The 26,105-nt window shown below is 36.1% G+C and overlaps 3 protein-coding genes across 11 annotated transcripts in view; 2 read left to right on the top strand and 1 right to left on the bottom strand.

The window, feature by feature from the left end:
* Positions 1–5,271, top strand: part of cald1b (caldesmon 1b) — a 36,642-nt gene extending 31,371 nt beyond the window's left edge. For all 3 annotated transcript variants that reach the window (XM_051883177.1, XM_051883175.1, XM_051883176.1), the window contains 3 exons: positions 934–1,002; positions 1,320–1,359; positions 2,438–5,271. In XM_051883177.1, coding sequence (XP_051739137.1) covers positions 934–1,002; positions 1,320–1,359; positions 2,438–2,451 — 123 coding nt within the window. In that variant the 3' untranslated portion in view covers positions 2,452–5,271. The remainder of the gene's footprint in view (positions 1–933; positions 1,003–1,319; positions 1,360–2,437) is intronic.
* A 145-nt stretch (positions 5,272–5,416) lies between these two features.
* Positions 5,417–10,169, top strand: tnnt2d (troponin T2d, cardiac). Its single transcript, XM_051883193.1, has 11 exons — positions 5,417–5,749; positions 5,884–5,891; positions 6,106–6,130; positions 6,220–6,277; positions 6,373–6,489; positions 6,678–6,755; positions 6,887–7,000; positions 7,103–7,215; positions 9,544–9,634; positions 9,845–9,882; positions 9,985–10,169. The coding sequence occupies exons 1-11, from the start codon at positions 5,712–5,714 to the stop codon at positions 10,028–10,030; spliced, it is 726 nt and encodes a 241-aa protein (XP_051739153.1). The 5' UTR covers positions 5,417–5,711; the 3' UTR covers positions 10,031–10,169.
* Positions 10,170–10,577: 408 nt separating this feature from the next.
* dnm1l (dynamin 1-like) lies at positions 10,578–25,900 on the bottom strand. 7 transcript variants are annotated; one of them, XM_051883178.1, is made up of 21 exons: positions 25,657–25,900; positions 23,690–23,834; positions 23,299–23,334; positions 22,724–22,770; positions 20,305–20,376; positions 20,009–20,095; positions 19,757–19,919; positions 19,481–19,601; positions 18,200–18,331; positions 17,901–18,107; positions 17,695–17,815; positions 16,957–17,112; positions 15,646–15,684; positions 14,064–14,153; positions 13,830–13,922; positions 13,682–13,735; positions 13,395–13,466; positions 12,829–12,984; positions 12,554–12,663; positions 12,298–12,457; positions 10,578–10,955 (listed from the first exon to the last, which is right to left on the bottom strand). In XM_051883178.1, exons 1-21 carry the CDS (start codon positions 25,756–25,758, stop codon positions 10,899–10,901), a joined length of 2,220 nt encoding a protein of 739 aa, XP_051739138.1. In that variant the 5' UTR covers positions 25,759–25,900; the 3' UTR covers positions 10,578–10,898. The 7 variants fall into 7 exon arrangements, with proteins under 7 accessions (XP_051739138.1, XP_051739141.1, XP_051739140.1 ...); XM_051883181.1 differs by lacking the exon at positions 15,646–15,684; XM_051883180.1 differs by lacking the exon at positions 23,299–23,334.
* Between the last annotated feature and the right edge of the window lie 205 nt (positions 25,901–26,105).

Raw genomic sequence — 26,105 nt, 5'->3', positions numbered from 1 at the left:
CTCGCTGAGCCATCGGATTTAATCAAAAATATCTTAATTTGTGTTCTGAAGATGAACAAAGGTCTTACGGGTGTAGAACGACATGAGGGTGAGTAATAAATGACAGAATTTTCATTTTTGGGTGAACTAACCCTTTAACTCGAACACAAAAACAAACCAATAACACACCAGAATTCTAGATATGTATATGATTTGTATGCTATGTGGCTTGTTGGTCATTGTTATGTAATATACTTAAAATTGGGCTCCATCTTTCCACAAAAGTATTCAATTGAAGACTAAGGGAGTAATTTATTTGTTCCATTCCATAAATCTCTTGGACTCTTTGGACCCACTGTTCATGTGTGGGGCAATATTTGCTTTCTAATAAAAATATGTAAATATATATTTATTGTATATAATTATATTTATTTATAATTAAATATAACTTACAAATATAGAAATATAATTATAGAAAAATTTGGATACTACTGCCAATAAATTGTACTTACTTACTGAAATATAGTATAGTTCTATATTTTATTAATAAGTTGAGTACCACAGGATGTACCTTGGGCATTTTGGGTATGTACCACAATAGTACCATTGTATTCATCAAAGTACCTTGGAGTACCATAAATACCGTAGTACTTTACATATATGGTAATAATTATGTATGGTTTTACCATCTGGCACAACCTCAGTATTTTTTTGAATAGTATTATGCTATATTTACTGATTTTTATCTCTATCTCCTTCCCACTCCTCTAGCAGTGGCCTTTTCTTCTCCTTTTCCCTTTTCTGTCACACTGCTGTCCGCTGTTTTTCCTCTGCTTCTATTCAATCCCCCTCTAGAAAGGTAAATTTTAATACAGGAAACATATTAAAAAAAATCCATTAACAACCTATATGCAAATCTAATGGGGGATGGTTTGTAACTTTGTGTTTTGACAGGACCAGAAGCCAGCTGATGTCACTAAACCACGTGGCCCATGGGAAACAAAGGGCTCCACACCTTCCAAGGTGGGTTGAAATATAATAAGGTGGTCAATCCATCAAAGTCAGTTATTTCATTTAATGACATTTTCCTTTAACCATCCCAGAAAAGACATTCACAGATCATGAGGTATAACAGGAAGTGGTGTCTGATACCTATCTATACTTTCTGTATGATCTGCTTATGGCCCAGTTACGTTTATGTTTAGGGCTGGGGTTAGAGGTGGACCTTAGTGATTAATTTTTTTTCTAAAAATAGGACGTTTTCATGTTTCACATTGTATAGATTCATATGAAAACGTAAAACAGGTTTAAAATACCTAATACAAGACTTTTTCTTTTAGTCCCAGGTGTTCGCAGCCAAGAGTAAATTCGTCACAAACGGTGAGTGACTAGTTTTTTTTTCTCTCATTCAGTTCCACATGTCAGCATTTTTTTTTTTTTTTTTTTTTTACAAGTGATCATTCATCCAAAAATGAAAATTCATCACTTACCCTCAAATGTGTATAATTTTGAGATATTATGAAGAATGTTTCAACTGATTTTGTAAATACAATGAAAATCAAATGAGGTCCAAAAAATAACATCGGTCCCCATTGACTTTCACTGGACCAAAAAGACATCTTTCAAAATATCTTCACCCCACTGAGTAGATTTGCTCCCTAAAAAGGGTGGAGCAGTGGGAAGTGTTTTAACTGATGGCGCGGTGACAGCAAATGTCTGAAGTCATAACCCTAACTGGTCAGCGCGATCGCAAATCTCCCGTTCCCATTTAATGCCACTCTATATTTAAAGCCCCGACCTTGTTCTTCTGCATTGGTACTCCGTGGACCGTCGGCGTGTCAGGCATAATTCCAGCGTGTTCATTTCACCCAGCACCTCCTGTGTAGCATTGTGCAGCAGGGTGCCCGTGACGCGTCACATTCCCTGCCGCAGCTGTTCTGTTGTGTTACTGCATGGACGTGAATCACTGGATTACCATGATGTCACACAGCAAAGCAGTTTAATATTTAGAGTTACAGAAGGGATGAAAGTATCACATTATGTCACATTAACCGCCTTAGCACTCACATCTAGCACATATTCTGACAGGGATCCTGCTTTTGTGGTTTATTATTAAAGATATCAGCGAAAAAGTTAGCAAAGAGGCTATCTTCCCTGGTCTTTCAGCTGAACATGTCCTTGAGAGTCACATAGATGACAATGTACTAGATATTTGTCACACTTGTAGCACAGTTTCAGACCTTGTGTGTATTCGTCTGGGTCACGGCACCAACGTGTTAACTCACTAACTGGCAACAGGTGTGGATGGCTGGTCTATTTGCTTTCGTGTATTTGAGGAAGTGTTGAAAAAGCCTGCTGAGTTATACACATGACATATGTGGGGCAAATGTAACTCTCTTGTATTGTCTCTTTGCTAACTCATTAGCACATTAACAGCGTGTTCCCTTATGTTCTACAGGAACAAAAAAATAAGGACATCCGAATGACCCCAGATCAGCCGAAATGGAAGAGGCTTCCTTAAAATGTGCACAATTTTGCAACTTCAGGACACAGATTTTACAAGTGGCAACCCAACACAGTACAATTTCTAAATAACACAGGCCCAATAATACATATTAAAGTATTAGTATTACTATCAATGCAGATGCATTTGACAGAGTTTGATTGGACGCAAGTGTTTAAGTGGAAAGTGTTTTCACCTCCCTTTTAAACATTGATAAGCCTATTTATTTTGCTATCCTATCTATGCATGATTATATGGTTAGCTGCATTATTTTACTTGCATTGAGCATTATTTTTTCCCTGCTGTTCGCAACTCTATACGATGAAAAATTCTCATTTGAACTATATAAACATTTACATTTGTTAAATTGGAAAAAAATGGACAATAAACAATTACAATTACAGCTACCAGTAACCATTAGAACTAATAGAAGCGGTCACATTATTCTATTGTCAATACAGTAGCAATGTATGAAGCACCGCTCACACACAGTGTTGGGGAAAGTTACTTTAAAAAGTAATGCTTTACAATATTGCATTACTCCCTAAAAAGTAACTAATTGTGTTACTTAGTTACTTTTTATGGAAAGTAATGCGTTACATTACTTTTGCATTACTTTTTGTCACCTGAGATGGGCTTGCATCTTTTTTTAATAACAAAAAATATTAGTTTTGGTAAAACTAAAGGCTCTTTCACAGCAAAAGTGAAATGAATAAGCCTCATGGCCCTTTCAGACAGGACACGACAACGCCACGCCACCACTGCGCTATGAAACCCATTATTTCAATAGCTTGTGCTGTGCAAAGACGGTTTGTTGCTGCGTCGACCAAAGCACACGTGCGCACCATTGGCAAGCTCGCGCGTGCTGTGGTGAAAGTTCAAAATAGTCCAACTTTCGCCGCTGAACTCTGTGACGATGACCCGCACGGCCAATAGAAACGGAATCAAATGACTAGACGTATAGAACTCCCGCTAAAAGTTTTGAAAACTCCGCCTACTTTGCTCTGGCCAGCGTAGCGCAAATCGCTTTGTATCTGAAGGGCTATGCGGAACCCATTATGCGTCCTGTCTGAAGGGGCCTTCAGGCTGAAAAAAAGCAAATTCACGCCTGTACAGTAGAGGGCGCAGCAATAAAAACAAAAATGAAACAAATGTGATGTTCAACCACAGTCAATTTTGCTTATTGGTAAATAATCGAAGGTCAGCAGCAAAGACATTGGTTAATAAAGTGAGATTAAATACATAAAGTATATTTGTGTAATTTAACATTTAATTACTGCAGGTTTGCGTAATATTCTGAGTTTGCATTTCACTGCTTTTATTAATTTTGAGGAATATTGAATCTGTTTTTGTGCAAGTGAAATGAGTAAATGCTCACATTTAGGGCACGTCCACACAGAGACGCGTTTACGTGTATACGCAAAAATTGGTATCAGTGTTTTGTTGAGACGGATCCGACGTTTTCAGAACGTGAAACTGATGTTTTTTTTAAACCGTGTCCAAGAGCGGATAAATCTGAAAACGACACCCTTGTGTTTCCGTGCGTACAGCCAATTCGTATATTTTGTGAAAGGATGATGCCATCACCCCACGTGTCGACCCTAGTCAGACACCGCTATGTCACGTAACAGCAACAACAACAACAATAGCGGACTACATGCTTGTGTTCGTACTGCAGAAGCTACCGAGCCTATTAGCTTTACTAAAGTAAAGCTTTATTACTAAGCTTCACTAAAGTTTGTATACAGCGCACAAGGTTTATGCACATGCTCCAAGTCTTCTTCTCAGTTTTTAGTGTATCTCTGTGGAAGAATTACAGTGCCACATACTGGTCTGGCATGTATACTACATCGTTTTGAGTCGGTTTCAGTGGTTTCGTGTGTACGCAGATATTTCTTGAGACAATCGGATAGGGAAAGCTCTGGCTTCGTGTGGATGTAGCCTTAGTTTAGAACTACAATACCCATCATGTTCACACAGCGCACACAACGCCTCTGAACTTACTCACGATTCCTCTCAACATGGGGACAGAGCTGTCAATCAATACATGGGAAAACAATCAATACAAAGTAACTCATATTTTGTTGTAAATTTAAAAGTAATGCGTTTAAAAGTAATACTAGTTACTTGAAAAAGTAATCTGATTACTTAACTCGCGTTACTTGTAATGCGTTACTCCCCAACACTGCTCACAGAGAAGTCAGTTTCAAACCATGCAGCTTTCTGTTGGGCAACGTGGCAAATTTGAAACTGTACCTGTTGCGGAATTGCCATGGTGAAATCTTTTGCACTTGTGGAAAATTCTAGATTGGATGGATTCCTATTAAAATGACTGGATTTTGCCCTCGAAAATTCACAGAACAGTAAATGTGACCGCACCTTTAGGTGCATTTAGCTTTTTATCCTTGATTAAGAATAATCTTTAGAATAATCTTTAGATCTTCCCTCTAGAGTTTCAGATCACCTGTTAAATTTACACTCATAATATATAATGCTTTGTAACATGTGTTTGATTGTGCTTTGCTGATGATGCTTTTGCCTGTATGAATTTTATTCATATGCTTTGCACTTGGAGTCTCAAAGTCATGCTACGAACACTACACATCTGATAAGATAGTAATAAAAATCTTACAGATACAGCATTATAAAGTATTTTGGTAGTAATATAGCTCAACTCTTTAATAAAATATTTGAAATATTAAGAGTTCAAACGGTCAGTGATGATCGCAAAAACTGTACAATTATTGTATTATCAATCCAGCTTTCACAGTAAAGTAACGATACATGCACCCATTGCCTCTGTGTGTTTTCTGTACCGCATTCATTGTCAGTTGGGACAAGCCGTCTGCTTCTTTCTCTGAATGGATTGGGTTTCACGGGGTGGCAAAACAAGGAAGACTATGAGCAGGTCAAAGAGAATGTTTAGTTTTAGAACTTCAATGAAATGCATCTGACAGTCTAACAATAGACGAAGGCTTTCAGCACAAGCCAATGAGAGGACATTGTGGTCACGTGGTGTGTTAGTATGTTAGCCTTGAGACTAACGCACTCTAAAAGAGAGCTGCTCCATCACCGAGATCGAGAAACAACCCAGGTAAGAGTTTCAAGATAAATCAGTATATTCAGTACATTCTCCCAAACCCCTTACTGTGTATAGGAATAATGAGCGAGATGTATTTTGGCAATTTGTGTTGCATATGAAAATGTTTTTCATGTTATAGTTATAGTCATGTCTGACACAGAAGATGTGATGGATGATGGGGCTCAGTGAGTAACAGTGTTTTACAATTAAGTTTGCACTACTTTCTAATTTTGCAAATTTTATGTGCATTGTATTTTTTTTTTTAACTTATAAATCTTTTTGTCTGTGTGTTTGTGTGTTTTATCTAATTTTATAAAAGGGAGGAAGGTATTGTATCACAATGTGTATATATATATAAGTCTTTATTTATGTGTATTTACATTGTATTATATTGTTTACACCAAGTATAATTACAAATATGCTATTTGTATTAAAGGTAAATTGACACCACCTATAATAATTTAAACTTTTTTTTTTAATTTTTAATTGTTTATTGTAACTGTTCAATTGCTGTTAAAAACATATATTTCTCCAATTATAGTGGACGACTCAAAATCCAAACCAAAGTAAGTTCCATTATTCTCTTGTATGTATCAATATATACCCAGATCAAACTTTTTTAGTTTTTTTTTAAATGTCAATCTTTTATCTTCAGGTATCTATCAAATATCCAAGCACCAAAGATTCCAGAGGGAGAAAAAGTAGATTTCGATGTAAGTAGGATATTTTCCTATCTCTTTAAACGCATAATTCTCACTTTTAAACTCTCTGTAATCTGTATCATTTGTATTTGTGTGTGTGTGTGTAGGACATCCAAAAAAAGCGTCAGGAGAAGGATTTAACAGAACTACAGTCTCTTATAGAGGCTCATTTTCTTCAGAGACAGAAAGATGAAGAGGAACTCATTGCTTTGGTCAACAGAATCGTGAGTGTTTCCTTATAAATGTTATGTCATACAGCTCTTTGTGTACAGAAAGAAAAATTCTTATAGCTTTACATACTTTATTTTATATAGTTAAATATAAATATCAATCAGTGATATAAGCATCGCGCAGATCCTGCAAGAGGTACATAAACTTGTGATCAGAAGTATGTAAATATGTGTTTTAACAGGAGAAGAGGCGAGCAGAGAGGGCCGAGCAGCAGCGAGTAAGAGCAGAGAGAGAGAAAGAGCGTCAGGCCAGACTCGCCGTGAGTTCCTGTCAAATTCTGACTGTCAACACCTGCCAAACCAGGGCTTTTGAATCTTTTAGATGCCATGGACCCCTAAATATGATCATAAACTTTATAGGCAGTTATATATTTTTAAATACTGTTCACAGGAAGAGAGAGAGAGGAAGGAGCAGGAAGAGCAGAGAAAGAAGCATGATGAGGATGCCAAGAAGAAGAAAGCTCTCACTAACATGACCCATCAGTACGGCGGCGTGCAGCAAAGGGTCAGTGTTCACCATATTTAAGGCTGTAAATGTCAGAATATTGTGAATTTACATAATCATGCGGATTCTTTCACTAATATTATAATTATTGCTGAACTAAAGGGTGAAGGACGCAAAGGTGCCAAGAAACAGACTGAAAGGGAGAAAAAGAAGAAGATCCTGGCTGACCGCCGAAAACCACTGAACGTTGAACACCTGAGTGATGACAAACTCAAGTACGACAGATTTTCATATGCATATTCTTGGCATCACTTAATAGAAAACACCCAGAGTGATTTTCTTAATTACTAACAGTATTTTTCCTTTTGTTGTTGTTGTTGTTAAGGACAGACCCAGAAACAGGACTACAGGAAATAGTTCATTACTTAGAACTAGAATATATGAGAATAATTTAAATTAGTAACCGTTCGCACTAAACGCGAGGAATGGGAAAGAACGTATGCTGCATTCCAGACGAGACTGGATGTGGGAATATCCCAAATTAAATGTCCCACTTCAGACCTTCCAATCACTCATTGACCACATGATGTCGCCATGACACAATGAGAGCATAGCATGTTTTTGTGTCAATTATAGGAAAACAGAATAAATATAACATTAAATTGCTTTGAAAGACGCTGACGAAAAGCGAAAACGAAGGTAACATTACATGAACTTAATCTCTCATGTTAACGTTTGTTTTTACGTTCATATTCATAGAAAGTACGATGCGCCGACATTTTGTAAAAGTGAAGTCAAATTACGCGTCTCGCTGAGGGCGGGGTTGATCGACGCGCCAAATGTCCAATTTTTGAGTGGCGTTCCAGACGTTATTTCCTAGAAGGAGGTGGGAAAAATCCAAAATCTTATCTGTCTGGAACGCAGCAGTAGTCTTGAGATGCGTTTTTTCGAACTAGTTAATTACTGCAGAAACTACACAACCAGTATCAAATCACCATTTAAAGGGATAGTTCACCCAAAAAAATGAAAATTCTGTCATCATTTACTCCCCCTCAAGTTGTTCCAAACCTGTATGAATATCTTTGCTCTGCTGAACACAAAGGAAGATATTTTGAAGAATGTCAGTAACCAAACAGATCTCGCCGCCCATTGACTACCATAGTATTTATTTTATCTACTATGGTAGTCAATCTGCTTGGTTACAAACATTCTTCCAAATATCTTCCTTTGTGTTCAGCAGAGCAAAGAAATTCATACAGGTTTGGAACTACTTGAGGGGGAGTAAATCATGACAGATCCCTTTAAGAGGTCCTTGTATAACCTAAGTGGCCGTTCGCAACGAACGCGTTCTCGCGTTTAAAAATGCAAAGAATTGGAAAGAACGTAGTCTTGAGATGCGTTTTTTGAACTAGTTACTATTACAGCAGAAACTATATACAATCACTATCAAATCAACATTTAAGACAACTTGTATAATAGTGGTCGTTCGCACTCAATATGGCAAGCCGTTTTGACTTTTAATTATTCTCGGGATATGAATTCTTGATATCAACAATTCAGTTCTTCATATCAGGAATTACATTTCCACTAGTTAAAATGCTAATTTTTGATATCAAGAATTACATTTCCACTAGTAAAAACTATAATTCTTGATATCTGTAGTTGTATTTTGACTAGTGAAATGTCACCATAGGCTGCCATTCAAATTCAATTGTTGATATCAAGAATTGATTTCTTACTAGTTGAAATTCCAATTTCACATATCAGAAATACAATTCTTACAAGTATAAATCATAATTTTTGATATCAATAATTACATTGTTACTAGTAAAAATGCGAATTTTTGATATCAAGAATTCATTTGGCACTAGTTGAAACGTCAGTTCTTGATATCAACAATTGAATTGCTACTAGTAAAAATGTTCATTTTTGATATCTGAAAATGAATTTCTGATATCAATATAATTTCAGATATCTAAAATGGCTTTCTTACTAGCAAGAATCACATTCATGATATCAGAAACTAACAACTAACACTAGTGACAATCAAATTATTGATATCAAAAATTAACATTGTTACTAGTAGCAATTCAATTGTTTATATCAAGAATAGATATTTGCACTAGTAACAAAGTAATTAATGATATCAAAAATTATGATTTTTTACTTGTAAGAATTGTATTTCTGATATGTGAAATTGGAATTTCAACTAGTAAGAAATCAATTCTTGATATCAACAATTGAATTTGAATGGCAGCCTATTGGTGACATTTCACTAGTGAAAATAAAATTACAGATATCAAGAATTATAGTTTTTACTAGTCGAAATGTAATTCTTGATATCAAAAATGGCTATTGTTACTAGTGAAAACCTAATTCCTGATATGAAGAACTGAATTGTTGATATCAAGAATTCATATCCTGAGAATGAATAAAAGTAAGAACGGCTTGCCATAACTCAACGCGTTCTTGCGGGAAGAATTTGAAAGAACATTAGTTTTTCTAACGTGAACGGCAACAAGGCGCTGAAAAACATCGAAGTGGAACGAAAACAAAACGCGTTCTGTGTGAACCTACCTTAATATTTCTGTCACTCGTTGCAGGGATAAAGCTAATGAGTTGTGGCAGTGGCTGATGGAGCTGGAAGCAGAAAAATACGATCTCAATGAGAAACTGAAACGCCAGAAATATGATGTAAGTGATATCTAAACTTCTTTTACTTACTTTGAAGTTGCTAATGGGGCTTTATGGCGCTTTTGCAAGGCCATTTTTTTTGAGGTTTTGCAGCAATTAACAGTTCAACAAAATCCAGTTCACTTTCAACAACTGGAGCTTGTACTGAGGTAAATTGTGTTCATTATCACTGTATCCTGTTAGCACTTATCATGTTTCTGTCTCTCACAGATAAATCAGCTCCTTTCCCGCGTCCAGGATCACCAGAGGTAAGAATCACAAGCTTGAAATCTCACTAACCGCTATAAGTGTTGAGTCATTCAGTTTTAAACCAAAAACTATTTTTAAACTCTTGCTTCTCTATCTCTTAGTGCCAAGGGACGCGGCAAAGGCAAGATGGGAGGAAGGCTGAGATAGATGTTGACAGCAGATATGAGAGGAATTTGTACCCTCGTGCATTAGTTTTTTTGTTTGTTTGATGAAGATATATTTTAAAAGTCACTGTTCCGAACATGCTGTACATTTTTGCCATGAATAAATGTTATCACTGACTGTTCATTTTAGTGTACTCAATTAGTGATGTTAATTATTACTTAATAAATTAAATTACGTGTAACGAAAAAAATATAGCTGCAACATTTTATTATAAATGTATAATAAATATAACATTTATTATATTTATTATAAGTTGATTATACCATAAAATGTGTGACTGAAAATTATGCAAAAAAACCGTAACATAGCATTAAACTACATAAATCTCAAAGTTCGACTCAACAATGGGGAAAAAGTAACAAATTATGCCATAAAAATTAAAGGTGCACTTTTTCACATTTACACAAAAGAAATGAGTAGTGTGACCCTGCATCTTTCACTTGTGTTCCCATGTTGACTGCCTTATTGGACAGCAAAACAAAGTATTTTTAAGAAATACCAAATGAAGCTACAACATAATGACAAACCCTTTGATCTGTTTATATCACTACCTTTAATTTAGGTACATCAGGGACACATGGTCCTTTAACAGGCCGCACACGTTAACTGCAACATGGTAGCTTACATACATGAAAGAATCACTGAATGGGACGGTGTGCAGGTGTAACGTGATATGTGCTGCCCCCAATGTAGTCAAGAAGAGTCCGTTGCATACATAAAACTATATTCAATACACACTAACTGACACCAGTGCATTTTTCAAGTTGGCTGTCTGTGGAACAGAGACAGAGCTGACGCAGACCACAGGGCTCGAGCAAAAGGAAAAGGGGCTGTACATCAGCGCAGGACTTCACCACAGGTGCGTTTCACGGATCTCTGCGATCACCTGACTGGCTCTCTGCAAGGCCTATGGGAAGAGGAGAGGATGAGAGTTTAAAAACATTCGAAATTTCTATTTTTTCTATTTTATGACAAAATACAATACTTGGAGAGAAAAAAAAAAAAAAGATATATATATATATATATATGTAATTCAAAGTTTAATTAAATGTTTAATGCAGAGTAGCCTCCACATTAATATGAATTGTTATTAAGTAAATAATAATAATAGCAAACTATGTATTAATAAATTACTTATAACTAATATATAAAATAATTATATAAATATATAAAAATAATTCATTAATATTAAGAATTAGAAATATATGTACTTTAGTCAAAAAATATTAATATTAACAAAGGCTGCTCTACATTACTAAACATTTTTACATTAATACATATTCTTAAGAATTATATGTACTATAGTATAATCAATCAAATAATTCTTAAATAATTATTATTAATATTATTAACAATTAATATTAATGTAAAGGCTACTCTGCATTACTGCATAAATATCACATCATTCCACAAATATACATAATTATTGCTAAATATATAATAATAATTAATAATAATTACTGTGATTAAATAATACATTATTAGTAGCATTATTAAATTAATTCATATTAATATAAAGGCAACTGCATTACTAAACATTTTTACACTAATATACATTATTATTAATAATTATACTATAATCAAATAATTCTTAATACATTATTATTACTACTAATAACAACAACAACAACAACAACAATTAATATTAATGTAAAGGCTACTCATTACTAAACATTACACATAAATATACATAATTATTACTATATATATATATATATATATATATATAAATTATTACTGTTAAATAATTGTTTAATATTAACACTATTAGTAGCATTATTAAAATAATATCAGTTCATATTAATATAAAGGCAACTCTGCATTACTAAACATTTTTACACTAAAATACATTATTATTAATAATTATATATACTATAATGGAATAATTTTTAATACATTATTATTACTAATAATAATAACAACAACAACAACTAATATTAATTTAAAGGCTACTCATTACTAAACATTTAATATGCATTACCATTATAAACGATTAATAATTATTATTATTAAATATAAAACAATAAATTAGTAGTATTATTAATAATAATAATAATTATTACTATTAAGTTATGTAATAATTTTATTTACTATTAAATAATAAATCATTATTAGTTTTATTAAATTAATAAATATTAAATGTAAAGGCTATTCTGCATTACTAAAAATGTTTACATTAATATACATTACTATTGCTAATTTTAAAAATAATTATAATTATATTAATATATATAAATGATTGACGTTACCTTCAGCATATCTGCGGCCTCATTGCGGCGCTGGGCCATGTCCTCTGACTCCGTGAGGAGGTCGTCCAGCAGGGCGGGTTTATACAGCTGCCCCACCAGCTCGCTCTGTAAGCTGTCCTTCACATGGTTCACCAGGAAGTGCATCACAGCCTTTGGTACACTGCAGAACGGAGAAACAGAGTGAGCATTCTGCAGAAACTCATACACGTGGCTCCTCCATAGTCTCTTGCAGAAGTTAAATGCTGTTTCTACATACCTGTCCTGGATGTTTTTACGGACAATGAGAAAATAAGACTTGATGAGCCTCTCGATGACCTCGCAGTCCCTCTGTTCGCGAGCAGACAGTTTCCGAGCAACAGGCACAGGCTGGCGAGAGATCAGAACAAATCAACACTAATCCATTGTGACCGTGTTAGCAAACCGCTCTCACAGAGACCAGAAACGCTTACGGGTGTTAATTTACTTTCAGATTGCATGCTTTTAAGTCATTTCTGTAGCATAATCAAAAGTATTTGTGTTTTATGGACTCACTACATCAAGTAGGTTCACTGCGTGTCCTTTCTGAGGGCTGGAGGCGAAGGAGCTCTGTTTGTTCCGGTCTTCGGCCTGGCCTTCCTCTCCCTTCTTTAACATGCCTCTCCAGGTCCCTGTTCCTCCTTCCTGCTCCCCCTGAGCTCCTCCACCCATCTGATACACATAAACAGGAAGAACAAGACAGGATTGAGCACCCACTAGTGTTTTATACACCATCTCATGCAGTCCATCAGTGTTTTATGTATTGGTTTTAGGCTTCGAACTGAACGTAAGATTTGTACACAACAGTTCACATATAAAACACTGATTTTGGCCACACACCGAAAAGATACAACTGCAAAATACAATTGCAGTTGTCGAGGGTCTTAAAAAAAAATAAATAAATAAAAATCAACCTTCAAATCACAACAGAAGTTTGAGAAGGTTCTGATCAGTAAAACTAAAACTGCTGTCAGTTAATGGTTGGTGACCATGCAGTCAGGGTTATAGGTCAGGGGGAGCAGTTCCAGTGGGTTGAAAATCAACTCCATGCTTTGCCCCTACACACAGGGGGCGCCACACACCTTAGGGCCATCGCCCTCAGCAGGCGGCTGCTCGGTGGGCGACACTGATTGCCCACCAGGACCTTTTAAGGACTACAGAGACACACGGGAAGAGAAGAGACTAGTCAGCTAGAGAGGAAAGCAGCAGATTTTAGTCTGATTCGAATCAAAACTGCAAGAAAAAGCAGCAAGACTTTGGTTTATGAAATAAACTCATTTCCAGAGAGGAAAAAAAAGAGATAAAAGAACATTTCAAATAGCAGCCAGTTGCATTTGAGAAAACGCAATTCTCTGATAGTTCAACATACCTTATCACGAGGCACTGCTGAGGGAAGTTCTCTCATTCGGTTACGTCTCTGCTCCTGTTTACGAAGACAACAAATATCAATTTCACACTCAAATATTTTCCAATCAATACATTTCAGTCATAAATCTATCATCAAAATGTCAGTAAACCTCAATGTTGTTGTTCATGACCCCACAAGCATCTGCGAAGTCTGGGTGTTTTGTGTTGATATAAGCCAACTCAATTGCCACAAGATTGTGAACCTGAAGCAGAGAGCAAACACAACTTTAGAGAAGAAATATTTGCGCATAAACTGCCCAAGGGAGGTGGTCCATAATATGTAAAAGAATAAAAGTATGAGAGAAAAACAACAACAACAACAAACAAACAAAAACCAAACATACCATCTCATTGGTGACTGGTAGCCTCTTCCTGAGGAGAGAGGTGACCACTTCTACTATGGCATCATGGAGCTTTGGAAACCTAAGCAACTCCTGGCAAAAAAAGAGAAGATAATATTTAGTATATAGAAGATAATAATAATAAATAATAATAAATAAACAATAAAAGAGTATAATAACTAATAATAATAAAAAAATAAAACCAGATAACCATACCAGCAATTATATTTGAGTGTTGGACGCAAATATAGAACCGTATACGGATTTCATTTTCATTTTTAAGATTTGTTTTAAACTAAACACATTTAAAATGTACACAACATTTACATAACTATATATAACACACTTGTATATAAATATACAAATAAAATTGATACATTTAAAATGAACATATTTAAAATGTATGCAATATTTACTAAAAAACTGACACTAGGTGGTAGGTAGGACAAATTTGTTAAGCCTAGGAACAGTTAGTCAGCAATGGTGTCAATTTCAATATTAACAAATATTGGCTTAATCATCACTAAAGGCCCGTTCACACAAAGAACGATAACTATAATAATAACTATATTAGCATCCACACCAACGGACCCACAATAAACATTCTGTTTATTCTAAGTGCGCACTGCAGTTTTGTCATCTGGCACTTTAAATCCTCCAGCTCTTTAGTCAGGTGGATCGTGGTTAGAAATCAATGGTTTTATTTTTCATGAGCTGGAGAAAAAAAAAAAAAAAAAAATGCTCTAAAAGTAATATTACTCCTGTCATTGTAATTGTGATGTAGACTTTGCTATTCGCAATTATTAAAACTTCATCGTTCTTGGTGTGAACAGGCCCTAAAGGGATAGTTCACCCAAAGATGAAAATTACCCTATGATTTACTCACCCTCAAGCCATCCTAAGCGTATATGACTATCGTCTTTCAGACGAACACAAACTCAACTGGGCAACAAACTCAAGCTCCTCCTCTCTTATTGAAATCCTGACATTTCCATTTAAAAATTCTCGTTCTAGACTCTTTAGACTCGCGTTCGTCAATACGTCATGCGTTGTGTCATATGTTGCGCTTTTGCCGTAAGTCGACTTGTATATGGATGTTTGTCGGAACTGGTTATTTTATTACTGGTTAAGTTGTAAATATGGATATTTTTCTTACAAAAACCCATTGCTTTGCTTCAGAAGGCCTTTATTAACCCCATGGAGCCGTATGGATTACTTTTATGATGGATGGATGCACTTTTTTGGGCTTCAAAATCATGAGTGCCATTCACTACCATTATAAAGCTTGGAAGAGCCAGGATATTGTGTTGCAATTGTGTTCATCTGAAAGAAGATAGTCATATACACCTAGGATGGCTTGAGGGTGAGAAAATCATGGGATAATTTTCATTTTTGGGTGAACTATCCCTTTAAAGTCAGCATGAAACAGAAGTAGTCTTTTCTTCCTATTGTGACATATTTTGAGTGAAACGGCTTTTTCGAATGAGAAAAATGTAGGGCGGGACTTGATTTTGTCCATTGGGAATTGATTGGATGGGTGTGGTTTGTTATTGGTCGATCTCATGCGAGTGACAAGTTGTCCCACCCTCGCGCCGGCAAACACGTCATCAGAGAAGAGAAGTCGCTGCAAGTGGGAAGGGAAGTTATTTTGTTTAAAGAATTTAAAAAAATAACGATGAGCATGAATAAAATCATTTATAATAAATACTGCAAAATTCTATAAAAAAAACAGGAATTGCCCATTTTGATTTCATGGTGACTTTAAAGGGTCATGAAACCCCAAACACATTGTTTGAGATTTGAACAAGTATGTACAGGCTGTACATCAATGTAAACACTAAAATCACTCTAAATTTAACCAAGAAGTGGAAATTGGTTATTTTTGCGTTTTTCTAAGCATTCTCGTTCTTCCAGGTTAAAAAGGAAAGTCGATAGTCACGGAATCTGACATAGAAGCGTGCCTCCGGAGTGTGTGATTGGCTGCTGGGGCTGGAGAGGCACAAATCTACGTCATCCGGTTCTGAGCGCTTCCCTGCATTTATTCATAAGAATGAACTCTTTTAACCCAATCACTGCGCTGTCTTACGCATGAGATCGCATTACAGTGGAGAATTCAAACAACATATAACAACATGCACAGAACAACGCTCGCAATGTGGATCAAAGATCGTCAAATACTGACTGGAGTGTGTTTCAAGTTTTTATGGACATATTTCACATACTCTAGCGCGCTAAACATGAACCAGCACCGTGTATGCGTGTATCACGTCTTCTTTCAAATGAAATATGTGCAAATAAGGACACCGATACAGCCGTACATCTAATCATGAACGCGATGACATGAGGAATTATTCTGATACACAGAAGTCAATGATGTAGACCGAAAATTCAAAGAACAGTGGACAAAAAAAAAAGTAACTATGCCTTTATTCTTTATTCTTACACGTGTCGTTTGTTCAGAGACTGTAGTGCTTGCAAATGTAATGAAAATATTATTAAACCTTTTAAATGTCCGTGTTTCTCCCTCGTTCTTGGAAGTCTGTTGTCATAAAGGGATGTGATATATTTTTAAAATGCATCAAGGTGGCCTCAACTCTGTTTTTTTGTGGCTGTTTTTTTCCTCCATAGTCATATATTAATATTCATATGGCTGTATAATGAGTGTGTTGCAGGTCTGTTTGTCTCCTCTTTTCCCACCCTCTTCTCTCCCACTTTTCCACAGCTTCACACACCCATTTCTTGAGACTTTTTCAACTCAGAGGTGTGAATGACCAGGCTAAAACAGGGGGGGTTTCATGACACTTTAACTGATGTGCTGTATAACAAGTGGAAAACTTTTTCTCTTTTGCTGGGGAAAAAAAAAAAAAAAAAAAAAATTTCTATGTCTGGAGTCTACCTGAGTGCTGTAGTTGCTACAGTGCTGAATGATCCTCTGCATCTCCTCATGCACCAGCTCCACACAGCGCAGACTGGGCTCCTCCAGACGCTTCACCTGCCTCTTCACCAGCAGCTCAAATGACACCTCAGGCACGAACAGAGCAGGACGTGGACCCTGAAGAAACACACAATAACTACATTACAAACTACAGAAATACCTGAAACTGCCTGCGATATGCGATCTAACTAGAGATGTAACGGTATGATATTTCATTTCATGATTATAGTGACCAAAACGATCAGTTATCAATATTATCACTGTATTGTTAAAATGTGCTTCAAAAAATACTGATACAAACACTGAAATCATTTCACCAAGTTTTATATCAAAACCCAACAAACAATAAAATAAGCAGCATTATGCACTTTTTTGTTCAAAGTTCAAAAATTTGCTTAATGCTGGACTATTTACTGTGAGTAATCAAATATGGTTTTAATGATAATTAAAATGAAATGGTAATACCAACCGTATTGTGGTTTATCGTCAAACCACTAACTGCTTTATTCCGAGATCTAGCTCCACGGTGTAATAGAAAAGCTTCTTAAAGTCACTCTAATATTTAAAGGTCCCTCAGAGGAGTTTTGCTAAAATAGAAATCTGCAGACTTTGAGCAGACTGCAGCACAATGCGGAGCACCGCAGCCTGCAGTCTATTTCGTATCCATATAAAAACTGAAGGATGTAGAAATCTACCTACCGTAGCATTCCTAATAGCTGTAAGGACATCTATGGTTGTAAGTCCTCCAAGTGGATCGACTGACTCCAGTGTTCTACCAAACGTCTCATGGAAAATATAACAAATTCTCGCACCACCACACCTAAAACATTAGCACAAACAACTGTGGTTAGCACGAGCACTGTGGTTAGCTTTATTTCAGTAACTGGAAGAAAAGGTGAACTAACAGTTCAGCGGTCTCAATGTATTTGGCCGTTCCTTCAATAGTGTTGCAGTACTCTGTGGCGAACTTTGTGATGAGCTGCAGCAGGGTGGCGCTCTTGTCATCCACCGGCTCGCCATAGCTGCCGAGCAGGGACTGATATTGGGCTGCTAGAACGTTGATTCGCGTCTTCAGTTCTGGTAAACAGTCCCTAATATGATGCATCAATAACCTGATGGAAAAAAAACAAGGATTTTAATACTTTAAAAACAGATATGCTCAGCAAAATGTACAAAATCTGATATTAGAAGCATAAACTCTCACCTATTTAATGTTCTGGCAAGATATTTGGTTCCATTTCTGTTGGCGAGGGAGGGGTATTTCTTCTGTAGGAAGGCATGTTCATCACGGATGGAGTCTGCCACAGTTTTCTTATTATTGATGTCTAGCTGACTCCTGTATAAAGACATTTAATCATATTTTCAACAACAAAAAACAAAAAGTGTGTGCGTGCGTGTGTGTGTATATATATATATTTATTATTTTTTATATTATATAATATATTATATATTATATTTAGAATATTAAATTATAAATAGATTGACAGTTGTATAAGGGTCATTGACGAATAAGGTTTTCAAAAGTGTAAAAAAACATAATGGAGATATAATTAATTTTGTTTTATTAAGTGTTAACAAGTGTTAGATTATGTGGTTTTTATAATCAATTAACACTGCTTTTGCCATTTTTTACAAGATGGACAAAATTTGTCACCAAAAAAGTCATTCGGTTAAACCAAAATTTCGGTTTTACCGAATGACACTTTTGGTTATACCGAATGACGATATTTTCAAAAAATGCTAACAGTCTGATATCTAGCTTGCTAGCTAGCAAAAGGACAATCAAACATTTTATATTTAGTACAAGTTTTTAAAATATTACAACATTTTCCATGTTTTGTAGCGGTTGTACCGAATGACCTGATGTTTCGGGACATGCGTATGAGCAAGTGAAAACATGAATTTTTCAAATAGTTAAAAGAGAGTTAGTTACTTTGCTTCATGACCATGTGGTCTTTTGCAGGTGTCTCTGAGTGATGTCACATCTTGTCACATGATATTGACCACATGACTTGATCCAAAATGGTCCCTTTATATTGGTTACTCCGAATGACATCAATGAAATTAATTTTTCCGCACATTTCCTCATAAAAAAAGCAACGACTTCTACACATAATTTTAATACCATTTTACACTATGTTGATATATGATGTTATAAAATCATGCCAGAATAAAAAAAATATATACATTTATTACGTTTTTAGATTTTTTAATCACAAATGAAATGGCTGTATTGGCCTTTGGACAGTTAAACCAAATGACCTTTTGACACTTCAGAATCTTTAAAATACCTTTATATGTAGCAAAATATAATTAAAACCTTTTTGATTCAATAAAAGAGATCTAGATGTACTACCTTACATACTTTGGATGTCATATCTTTGTTTTTTATTATTATTAAAGCCTTTGGACAAAAAAAAAAAATTACCCATCACGTCAGTGACCCATAAATAATAAATTTTCTTTCTTTTTTTTTTTTTTTTACCTGTTGACCACTCCTATCAGTCCTAGTTTGACAGGAATGACTCTGCCCATTAGTACATCCATTGCATCAGTACCAGCATCCATCAGATCTAGTTTAGTCACTACAGCCAGTGTTCTGCGACCTGACAGTAAGAAAAAAAAATTAAAATGCTGCATTTAAAAAAAACTGCATCACACAGCTATGCGGAAAAACATCACATCACACAAAGTGAAAGATACAGACTTTGAGTGCAAAAGTAATGCACAAGTAGAGTAAAATAAACGCAAATATGCTGACCATCTGTATCCACCTCACGGGCCACTTTCAGAGCTTCAGAGGTGGCCATGTCTGTGTTCGCTGCAGTGACAGCTAAAATAATGCAGTTGGGATTGCTGATGTATTTTAGGATCAGTTCACGGATCTGCAGCTCTATATCTTTGGGCTGGTCTCCCACTGGGACCTGAACATGAATATATCAGTGTCAGCATCAAAAAATCATCCACAAACAGAATATTCAAACAGGCCAAGCTGTGCTTTTGAATAAAACACCTTTGTGATGCCAGGCAGATCCACCAGCGTGAGATTGACAACATGCGGTGAGAAGATTTTCAGGTGTATAGGCTCATCACTAATCCCCTGTGAAACAATGACACAAGATATATTTGTAAGACCTTCAACATACTGTATTGGTCAAAATACAGAGCTTAATGCCAAAATAAACTACATTACAGTTCAAAAGTTTAAAAAAAATTCTAACTGATCCCTAAAATGTTAAACAGTAGTGTATATACAGGGTCACAAATAAACCACTATCTGATGTAGTACATTTAAGGACTCTTCCATACCTTGTTATTGCCAGAAACTCTTTCAGTTTCATTTTCGATTTCTTGCCTGATTTCATCAAAATCTGTGTAGATCTAAAAGGCAGAGACACAATATTAACAATCATGATTTCTCACTTCACAGAGAAAGAGAACAAGAAACACAACAGTGTGGCATTAATGTTACATGAGGTGAACACAAAGCATGTGTCTGGACTCAAGACCACACTGCTGTATTCCTTGTGATCATTTGGACCAACACGCTCTTGATGTTCATGAATTAAAGGACTTGTTCTTATCTGCTCATCATCAAACTGTCAAACAATCAAACAAACTCGCTGCACTGTCGTTTGTAGCACATAAAGGTGTCTTACGGCCAGAAATACTGAATAAACCTACATTGTGCAGCGTCTCTTTGATGCAACAACTTTTCCAGTTGGACTTACTCAAATGTGAGGTGTTGGATGATCCCAGTTTAAACATGTGTCTTGAGACATTGGCCCTCATTTATCAAACGATCGTACGCCAGAAAACTGTGCGTACGCTCGTATCCACGCAAAATCTGCCATTTATCTATACGAGCGTGAGCGGTGGCTATGATCAAACCTCACGTCAGGTCTCAGCTCGTGTACGAAAGTTTTTGAGTCAGCGGGAACTTGCGTGCAGCATAGTAAATCTGGTGGAGAATTGTTATGAGAACATTTAGATTATTTTCCTGACCGACAATAACTCACTAACCGATCATTAACCATTAAACGACATGATTAAATTGTCAAATTAAAATTCAATTAGAATAGACGCGTGTCTTAAAATACCATAAATGTTTTTGCAATTACGAGGTTGAGGGGTGTTTTTAGAGTAAGGTAAATTTCTTTTTCATGCGATTACTTCCTCTTCATGGCCGGGTTACGTTTCTTTGTGTTGTAAACTATAGGGTGAGGCTTCTAACATTTGGGGCGTGATATTTAAATGACGATTGTTTTTAGCCGCCACATTTATCAACACGCGTTAATTTGTGTGACGGAACTGGCCGCATACGAAAGTTTAATGAATCACACGTGAGCGTTGTCGTAAGCTAATATTTTTGTTCAGATGCACGCTGGTTTCTGTTCGTTTGATAAATGAGGGCCATTGGGTCTCATTCACTAACTGTAAATGCACAAATTTGTGCGTGATTATCTGACTATGAACGCTTTCATGGGGAAAAAAAATCATGATTAAAGTGCCCCTATTATACTTTTTTGGATATTGACTTTCATGCAGTGTGTAATATAGCGGTTTGTAAATGTAAAAAGTCTGCAAAGTTTCAAAGATCAAAGTGCCCATCAAATGGAGTTACTGTCTTTTCAAAAGAAAGAACCGATTCTGAACAGCCTGAAAAAAAGTAGTCAGTAATTCCAGTCTTACTTCCTGTATGTTTGTAACAAATTCGCATAATGCCATTCCTTTTCATTGGCTGCTCACGAACAACATCTATTTTGACCCGTCCTCAAACACTGTAGTTGCAGCTGAGGCCTGGAAGAGTTTGTTTTGTGTTGTCGACATGTCGAGAAGACACCGTTTTCTGTGCTGTGAAAGCAAATCCATTTTGCATGAACTTCCAAAGCATGAGGGCTGGAATTGATATGGTAAAACCAACGCCATCGTATTAATGTGTATCAAGTGCTGAGGAAGATTCGGAGCGAAAATTCAGATATGGTAATGGCCGTTTCATTTCCAACACATGCTGTAAGTGGTAGGCCAGTCACAACAGACTGGGCCATCTGACCAATCAGAGCAGAGTAGGCTCTCAGAAAGAAGGGGTTTAGAGAGACTGAATCCTTTATCAAACTATTTCAGACACTGTGATGTGAAATAGGTGATGCTGCAATGTATATTATGAGAAAAATTGTGTTTTTTGACCTTGGATGCATGTAAACCAATTGTAGGAGACCTCTAGAACAAATTTAGGAATACAATAGCATAATGGGGGCACTTTAATAACTTTTGTAGTAAAAATTATTCTAAAATGGCCAAAAATAAAAAACGTAGGAACAACTGAAACCACCTGTACACAAAAATCTTGGTGGACTTATAAACATGTTGAGATGAAATTTTATACATGCATATTTAATCCTAAAATGCATTTGTACAACTGGCAAATAACAGCATGAACGAGAACGAGGTTAAGAACAAATGTATGTGTGTACACATAATAATGAATTAGGCAGAAATATTTCATATATTAAACTCTCAGAAATATTTTTTTCAAGTTCACCTGTGCTTATAATTACTATCCATGCAAAATTTAGTCAAGAAGAACCATTATTATTATTAGGCCTATTACTATTTACAATTGTTCATTATAGACTCCTAAAAATGTTAAACGGTCACACACATTTGGCTTTAGCTGCTGCTGATTGCAAATTCTTTGTCCAAACATCTATTGTACTGCTTTCCATACCTTGCTTTTGGTGTGTAGAAATTTCCCCCACTCTTCTCCATCCACTCCTGTGGAAAAATTGTTGACAACATTGTCAATGACACAATACTAGGTCACACAATCTATGTAAACATTCACTTTCTTCAAAAATTTTAGTCTGCTAAGTAGGATAGGTTTTTGTTCCACATCAATATCATTTTTATTCTTTAAAAGCACTATTACAGCAAATTAAACAAAAACTGCTACAAAACAAAGGCAAAGCGCAGTGCATTGTGGGTAGCACAGCCTACCAAGCTCATTCTAAAACTCAATTCTAATAAAGACTTTGACTCCTCACAACAAAGTGACGTTGATTACTGTTAGTTCATTTTTAGTGAGTAAACTGACGTTTTGAGACCCAAATTGTTCACTCTTACCACTTCAATCTGAAAGCGAAACTGGATTGTACTCTATATTCCTCAGGCTGGCTTTGTTTAAGCTAAGCCATTGCATTGGCAGCGTAACCAAAGCTTATAAATCAAATAATAGAAGCAGGATGAGAAAAACACAAAGGGGCTCAACACAAGCAAAAGGGCAAGGAACAAGGAAAAGGAGACCTTTGTAAAGGCGCCCATTTTTCCAGGTATTGGTGTCTGTGTTTAAAGAGAGATGACAGAGGGTTAGCCTGCAGCAATGCAGTCTTTCTAGGACTCTAGTGTAGCCAAAGCCACACAAATGCAGAGATGCCCATGCTAAAAGCTTCATCTGAAATATATAACATACTTAAAGAAACAGCACATAGGAATAAACTGGATCGGATCGCTACGTTTTCCTTTCTCGTTTGACTTAACTTGGCAGATGACGACCTAACAAGTACCTGTCACCACTGCACCGCCATTGATTGAGCAACCAAATTAGAAAGAAAGTAGCACCCAAATCCTACAAACACACACTACAGGTCAGTAATTCATGCTTTTCCGAAATGCAAATAGGAAAAAAAGTACATACCATTCTCCTCGCCGGTCTTTCTTCTGTCCTCCGGGTCTACGTTTACCAGCTGGAGGATGAGAGGCCTGCGGGTGACGATGCCCGTCCCGCGGGGCAGAAGGTCTCTGCCAACTAAACTCTCCAGCACAGAGCTTTTTCCGCTGCTCTGGAAATCAGATGACCACACAAAATACACAAGTCAGTACTTACTAAATCTATCTGGACTGTCAATCACTGAACATTTACTACTTAAAAACATGTTTACAGCAGTAACTAAAAGTTCACTTGCTGATCACACTTGTACCTAGACAGCTTATCCTTACAAAGGCTACTGTTACATGAATTTCTAAGGCCTCTAAATTATCAACATGATCAAAACTTTGCTGAAAAACCTGTTGCACACAATCTACTACATGCCTTTTGGCATCTGATTGACAGTTTGTACTTTTTAGCAAGTAAAAGGCCTTTTAGTGTTATTCTCAAAACGTCCACCTTCAGGTCAAGGTTCGTGTGTCTTTGCTGTGAAATGTTTTCAGATTTTTATAAAGTAACGTAAGAATAATTTGTGATATTGTTAGTAATATTTTAAGACGAACATTTACTGGACTGAAGTAACTTGATTGTCCAAAATCATGTTAAAATGTAAGTATAAAAAATATGAAACATGCTTTAGAGGACATTTTATTTGTAAAATCTCCCAATAATTACTGTATTGCATTGCATTATATGTTTTGCCCCATATAGATTCTCAACATTTTATACTATATGAGCCATAAATGCCTGATACATAACATAAAACATATTTTTTCAGATTTTCTTTTATAAATTGTCTAAACAAAAACAAAAAAAACATTGGGGTCCAAAATTTTTCTTTTGTTATAAGGCCCCAAACAGTTGAAGTATGAAGTTTAAAATCTGCCATCTTTATATATGGAAACCAAAAAACATTTGAGGCAATCATCTATTTGGACTAACTTGTCCACAAAAACAAACTATCGTTAAAAACCGAGGGAAATGACAGGTTCCTGTGTGGGAACCTTTTCGGACTATTATTTCATATGTTAGACTTTACAGGGATAACAACTTTTTCTTGGGCACCCAGACAGCCATATCCTCTTAAGCGGTCAGTGAAAGTCTCTGCTTTAAGACTCTTTAAACTTATTATACCTGAAGTGTGTGGCAGATGGTAGGAAACTCTTCTACTTCACGAGTCAGTCTCTGGTTTACTTACATTAAAGGTCTATATTACAACACTATTAAGAATGCAATATTTTCCACAATGAAATGATGCAGATATCTAGTGTAAAGTCAGAGGGATAAGATTCACAATCCCTTTCACCTTAGTTCTAATCTGACCATTTTGTCCTTCATATACAGTGAGTCCTGCAGCCGTTCAGTCCAAACATGCTGCCTGAACTGTCAAGTTCAGACCGACTATGGCGCATCTCATCATGTGTTAGCTACTGTACTGAGACCAACACAGCTCTATAATTAACTTTATGATATTGCTCATGCTGTTAAAACATAAACACATTCCTAACAGTAGGAATTTCCAATAATATGCTTGAGAGGTCAATTTTTCAAATAGAAATGAGGAAACTAGCGAGGACTTGGGTTAGCACGCTAGTTAGCTGGATAGCGCAGATAACATTATTTGAAAGCTCATTAAAGATTTTGATTTTATTATCTTAACGGGGTCGGTATATTTAAAACGACAAAATTCGTTTTGTTTTGTTTTTTGTCGTTGACCTTGCCATATATAAAACATGTCGCAAGAAAAAATAAATATAGCTAATAATGGGCTGTGTTTCAAAATAAGTGAACTGCATAGCTAGGGGCTTCATATGCGCACTCGAACTTTCGATTCCATTCCGAACTTCTTATGGCCAAAAAACGCAGTCTAGGTAGGTAACTCACTAGGTTTTGAGACAACGCCATAGACCTGTATCAGTCTCTGAATGGAATCAGCAACTAACGTAAATAATTACCTGCGTTCCCACCACTGCAATCTGAGGCAGCTGGATAATATCCGCCCCGACTGTATTAAAGACATCCTGGAGTTTGTTAATGACAGGAATAAGAGCCTCCATCGTGTTGACAATCTCTTCCCCTGTCAAAATGAATGAGCTAAAGCGACTACCGCGGCTAAACACGGCACAAAGTCATCCAATGTCCCTCACTGTGGTACCATGAACCAACCCGGCCGCGGAAAAACTGCGCACCGGTGCATTGTGGGACTTGTAGTTTTAGGAGGCACAACAGCTGTTGTCCCACTTTCGAATTTTCTGGAAATAAACTACATTACCAAGCATTGTTCTGAGTGAATGCGCCAAGACAACCGTAACTACGGGGAGAAACAAAAATATTTTGGAGCATACAGGAAAACGTGTTTTGGGTGAGGTAGCACGGAATATAGTTAAAGTGCCAATATTACATA

This window comes from Ctenopharyngodon idella, chromosome 24 (assembly GCF_019924925.1).
Source record: "Ctenopharyngodon idella isolate HZGC_01 chromosome 24, HZGC01, whole genome shotgun sequence".
Lineage (NCBI taxonomy): Eukaryota > Metazoa > Chordata > Actinopteri > Cypriniformes > Xenocyprididae > Ctenopharyngodon > Ctenopharyngodon idella.
This window is presented reverse-complemented; position numbering and strand designations above follow the sequence as displayed.

Excerpts from the sequence above, each read along its gene's own strand:
- tnnt2d (XM_051883193.1), top strand. The coding sequence starts at position 5,712 with ATGTCTGACACAGAAGATGTGATGGATGATGGGGCTCA. Across the intron at positions 7,001-7,102 it reads ACGGCGGCGTGCAGCAAAGG|GGTGAAGGACGCAAAGGTGC; the intron begins GTCAGTGTTCAC and ends GCTGAACTAAAG. Across the intron at positions 7,216-9,543 it reads CTGAGTGATGACAAACTCAA|GGATAAAGCTAATGAGTTGT; the intron begins GTACGACAGATT and ends CACTCGTTGCAG.
- dnm1l (XM_051883178.1), bottom strand. The coding sequence starts at position 25,758 with ATGGAGGCTCTTATTCCTGTCATTAACAAACTCCAGGATGTCTTTAAT. Across the intron at positions 23,835-25,656 it reads TTGCAGTGGTGGGAACGCAG|AGCAGCGGAAAAAGCTCTGT; the intron begins GTAATTATTTAC and ends TCTGATTTCCAG. Across the intron at positions 18,108-18,199 it reads CTTGCCAGAACATTAAATAG|GTTATTGATGCATCATATTA; the intron begins GTGAGAGTTTAT and ends TTTTTCCATCAG.